Source organism: Nematolebias whitei, chromosome 8 (assembly GCF_014905685.2).
Source record: "Nematolebias whitei isolate Nwh7 chromosome 8, NemWhi1, whole genome shotgun sequence".
NCBI lineage: Eukaryota > Metazoa > Chordata > Actinopteri > Cyprinodontiformes > Rivulidae > Nematolebias > Nematolebias whitei.
The window spans coordinates 9,314,772-9,319,840 of NC_056505.1; the positions used below are offsets into that span (position 1 = coordinate 9,314,772).

Here is a 5,069-nt window from a genome sequence, read left to right on the forward strand (position 1 = left end):
AAATGTTGGATTGTATACCTGGATTATTGAGCATGGACTTTGTTGTTAATAGGACTTAGTGGTTTTGATGCTCAACCACAGAGAGATTGTGTTTCTGCCTCTCTATTTATTAGTATTAGAAACAATCAAATGATCACAAAATTCTATTTTTAACCTATTTATGCAAATTATTTTCTCTTTGTGTTTTACAAATTTGTCAGAGAAAGGCAGAATTATTCAAACTTTTCACATTGATCAGAAAGTCCTGACATTTGTAAAGTTGTTCCCCTTAAGTTTGACTTAAACTATTGAATTGATTGTTTTACGTCAAATATTTGACCATAAACCCTAAAGCCGAATTGTGTGAACTGTCGTTCTGTCACATTTAGACAGATCAGCCTTTTTATATGAGAATGACAATAAACTCTGCTGTCTTTTCTCGCAGAGCCTTATGTACAAGAACCAGCCTTTGACTTCCAGCCTCTGAGTGAAGCCTTGTCAGCTTTTAAATTAGAAAAGCAAAGCTTCGGTGGTGCTGGTGACAAACTGGAGTTGCAGGAGGAGTTGGGAATCCCACAGGTGTTTTCAGGCCACAGTCGTGAGTTCACTGAGAACATGATGTCTGACAGTATCAGGACCTGGGCTTATGAGATGGAGGACTTCGAGAAACTGTTACCTGAAGAGTCAGAGGGTGAGGGTCTGCATTAACGTCTTTGTGGTTTACTGAACAAGGAATTAGAGTTGCAGCTCAAGAAAAACACAAGTTTGCAGTTATTAAATAAATGCAAAAAAAAAGATACAAGTTACAGCTTCATGTTCATTTCTTCTTCTCTGATTTTACTAGAATCCATTGCTCTGGATTTTCAGAATATTGGTCTAATCCACCAAGAAACCAGCATGGATTCATCTCAGAGCTCCTTTTTGATGCAAGCTGTCGTCACAAATAATAAAGAAAAACTCTCTACCGTTGTCGGCACCAAAGAGGAGCTTTTAGAAAACAAGTTTTCAGGAGCTGTGGTTGAGTCGTCTGCTCAAGCACACACAATCAAATCAGCTGACGTTGACTTTAAAACCATGACGAGCTTCCAAAAACCTGAGCTGAATCTGTCCTCCAGGTCAAATGTAAAATATAACCCAAAGAGTCTGATGTGCACAAGACGTCAACCAGAAAATGATCTTGACCCTTTGTCTGCCTTCATCACGCTGAGATCCCTGCAGGCGCCTCCAGCTGATGCAACACCTCCAAACTCAGCCAACACTGAAGGTCTCATAATTCTTTGTTCCTCTTAAGATGTTTTCTCTTCTCATTTAGGCTGAATTTTATGCACTTTTCTCCTCTAGTTCTACAGCAGAGTACCTAACTCAATGATTAGAAGTGGATTAATACATAAATACATTTGGTCTTTTGAAAATAATCATTTATAAAACAATTACCTGCACACAGTTTAGGAACAACCAACTTTTAAAGTTTTATACTGCGTTTCCACCTCGTTCTTTTCATCCCAGCATTGGAGATGTGCCAACAAACACCACAGAAGGAGCAGCGTCCTCCTCTGGAGGAGGCAGAGACGCCTGACAGGAGGTCAGAGTACGTGAGCATTGTTGCGTCAGGAGACGCCAGCAGAGAGCAGAAACCTGCTGCTCAGAGGACGAGTCTGTTTATTCCTTGTCCTGCCGGTCAGTCAAACTCTCAGGACAAACATTACAGCCGAGTTGTGCAAATTCAGGCTACAGGTGTGACATTCACCACACTCGAATCAAATTGTTACTGTTTAGTACCACCAGTGGTTTTTTTGAAAAAGTTTAATCAGGTTGTGTTTAGAAATGTGGTTTTAAATTGTGCTCCTTTGCAGACAGCCAGCAGCGTGCCTACCGTGAGCTGCTGGCCTTCGCTCAGCCTTTTTTGACTTCTGCCAGACAAATGGGGCTCAACTTCCCCTCATGGGGAGATTTCAGCTGTTTGGCTCCAGACCAAACTCATTTCCTCCTCAAACAGCAGGAGAGGGCCCTCTGCAGGGCTCCAGCAGAGTGCACGGAGCTGGTCAAAGGTTTAAAATGTCTCGTTTGAGTTTTATTTATGGTCTTATCCGTGTAATTTAAACAGTTAAATTGACACTTGTGCTTTATTATTCATCTGCAGATCAGGAGCTGCTTTTCAACCAGGCTGCTCTGATTCACGTGTTGGTGACGTTCAAAGAGCTGCTGCTGAAGTGTGGTCTGGGTACTGCTCTGGGTCAGTATGAAATACCATTGCTCCTGATTTTACAGCCCCAGTATGAACATCGGCTAAACGATGCTTTAGCTTCTGTAATTTGATTACATCACAGTAAAAGTGCTGGAAACGTAGAGACAGCTGCTTTTATTATGTTGTGTTTGTGCATTTAAACTTTAACATCTGTGCCTGAATATAAAACTGACGTAAAGAGACCAAAACCGATTTTTTTTTTTTAAACTTCACCAAGAGATCTCATCACTCGAGATGAAGCCAAACAAATTTATTGTAGCGTCCTAATTTACAACTTTTATGATCCTCTCCTTACTGAAGAGTACCTGACCGAGGCGGCTGAGGTGTGTGCTGAGCAGAGTCTGAAGCAGCTGCTGAAGAGGCTCCAGATCATCCTCTTCCTCAGTCACAGGAAACAAGAAGCGGACTTCAAACTGCTGGAGCTGCAGCAGCTGCTGGCTGATTGGCTGCTTAACGTCAAAGGAAACAACTCTGCAGAAAAAGTCAGTTTTTACAGCAACACAGAAACACTTTGGTTGTTTTTAACAAGTTTTTATTTTGGCTTATGATGATCGTTTGTGAGCCACCTGGTAAATCCTGTTGGTTTTGTCTTGCTGTAGATTCTTATCATGCTATCAGTAGATTCTGATGAAAGCAGATCATTGATCATCAGCTGCTTGAGTCAAGTGAATGGTGAGCTGTACCCTTTAAACATTTCTGTTACTGCATAATTAACAGCACGACTCATTAATGTTCAGTTAATGTTGGTCAGAGTTCTGTGGTCACAAGAGTCCAAACTCACCATTTATGAACACAACTCAAACTTTACAGCAGATTTTGTGCTTAATGTGCACTCCGATGATAATAATAAAGCCTGTATTATAGAGTTAACTTTGCTTGTGTCGTCGCTTCAGGTGCTGCTGTGACTTCAGTTTGTCCGGATGAAAACATCAATAAGCTGAACGGTGCCGGTGTGGTTAGCAGGTAAAATATAACAGTTGTTTCTTTGGGTTTATTAAGCACAATTTGTCATGTATTCCCAATTTTTTACTAGTAAACAGATTTCTTTTTTTATATATATATATATATATTTCTGTACTAAAACAAAATATAATATTTATTTTTATGTTAGGTATGCACAGTAGTGTTCTCTTTGACGTCAGATATTATTTTGGCTGTTGCTGGCACTTGACTCATCTCTCATAATAGAAATATTTTTTGTACTGCATGGTCATTGTTCGTTATTTGTGCACATTATTAGTAAAACTGTGGACTTGATCCTACTTTAATAAGCCTGGATGTGATTCTTTTAGAGCTACGGGTCTGAAATTAGCCATAACCAGGTCACATTTATTGTCAGATATTGATGATAGACTAATAATACTGTACTTCCCTAATTTAAAGTACTACTTATTTTTTTAAAATAAATTCAAAACAAAGTTGTACTTCATTGTTTATTGGGTAGGAGCATTGGGCTGCAGAACTGAATCTCTTGGTGAAGGAACATGTTGCTGTTCCTGTTCTGGGATGATTTTTTAAAAACTTTTGTTTTCTTGTTCAACTAGTGTTCACGACAGTAACTGTGTGGTGGTGTTTGAGCAACATATCGGCCCAGACTTCCCTTGGAGTTGTTTCTCTCTGGTGGTTGAGTTCGACCGTCCGGGCCCGTCTCCGTGGTCCTCGGTCTGCAGTGAGAGGAGCCTCAACCACCTCTCTTTCACCACCAGCATCGCCGATGGTCTGCTGCCAGAGGAGAAATTATTCAGTTTAACGGGATGTTGGTTCTTCTCAGAATGCCTGTTTTTATCTTTCTCTAAAGATGCAGAGAAATCCTTGTGGTGTCTGGAGGACAACGTTCCCTTCACAGTTTTAGTGACCGAGGGGCTTCTTAACTGCCCGATGCTGCTCCTGACACTCGAGTCAAGGTGAGCGTCCTGCTCCATTCAAACAATAACAGAGGAAAATTCCTGCATTTACCCCGACCAACATGAATGTCAGAATAAAATATGGCTGGATAGAAGAATAGCTTTTTGAAGAAAGACCCTGATGCACATTTTGTTCAACTTTAAGGCTGGATGAAGTTTCTTTACTTGCCTAAAACAGGAGTGCTGCTACACTGTCGACTATACTTGTTTTTTTGCTATAAATCATTGAGGGGGTGCAAGAGAAGTTAGCATTCCTCTTCTCAGATTCAGACAACAGAAAAAAATAGTGTTAAATGTGAGTCAGTGTTTGTGCTGAATCCAAGGCTTTAAATAATGTTTGTAACCTGCGGAGGTTTCATTTAAACTAGTGCAGTTCAAGTGTCTGCGTTACAGCTTCAGTGTAAATGTGCTGGAGAGGAGCCACTGTCCAACCCTGCAGATGCTCGGAGGGATCCACAACTACACCGTGATCACAGTGGATGAAAGCACTGCTATTATTATTCAGGTACACATGCTTTAGGAGGACCTGATCTGTCATAATTAATCATTCTGACTCAGCTCCTACAAATCAAACCTGAACCTTCAAACAGCTCTCCGAAGGTCTTAAAAGAGAAAACTGGTTAAAATCTCCTCCTCCCTGAAGTGTGAAATTTAAACGGACAATGATAGACTTGTACACACAAAAACCACGTGGATCCCCCGCTCCAAGGCTCCTGAGAGCTGGGAAAAGTGAACAAAATCACAAATGACTTATTTTCTGTACCAGAACAACCAGAGGGTGTTTGGAAAGGGAGTTTCTGTCATTGACGGCAATTCGACTCTTCACACAAACGGCTTTATTTGACATACCAGCACAACAAGAACAGGGTTTTAAAAAGGTGACCATGGCTGAGTTTCCATCACAAAAACTGAAAAAAAAAAAAAAAAAAAAAAAAAAAAAA

The 5,069-nt window shown here is 40.5% G+C and overlaps 1 protein-coding gene across 1 annotated transcript in view; it reads left to right on the forward strand.

Annotated features, from left to right (window-relative positions):
- LOC119413018 (protein shortage in chiasmata 1 ortholog) overlaps positions 1 to 5,069 on the forward strand; it is a 17,177-nt gene that overhangs the window by 7,760 nt on the left and 4,348 nt on the right. The window contains exons 12-22 of the mRNA XM_037680030.1: positions 425 to 670; positions 824 to 1,243; positions 1,486 to 1,713; positions 1,833 to 2,027; positions 2,120 to 2,212; positions 2,525 to 2,706; positions 2,824 to 2,896; positions 3,118 to 3,187; positions 3,769 to 3,941; positions 4,023 to 4,128; positions 4,522 to 4,633. Of these exons, the coding sequence (XP_037535958.1) occupies positions 425 to 670; positions 824 to 1,243; positions 1,486 to 1,713; positions 1,833 to 2,027; positions 2,120 to 2,212; positions 2,525 to 2,706; positions 2,824 to 2,896; positions 3,118 to 3,187; positions 3,769 to 3,941; positions 4,023 to 4,128; positions 4,522 to 4,633 (1,898 nt within the window). The remainder of the gene's footprint in view (positions 1 to 424; positions 671 to 823; positions 1,244 to 1,485; positions 1,714 to 1,832; positions 2,028 to 2,119; positions 2,213 to 2,524; positions 2,707 to 2,823; positions 2,897 to 3,117; positions 3,188 to 3,768; positions 3,942 to 4,022; positions 4,129 to 4,521; positions 4,634 to 5,069) is intronic.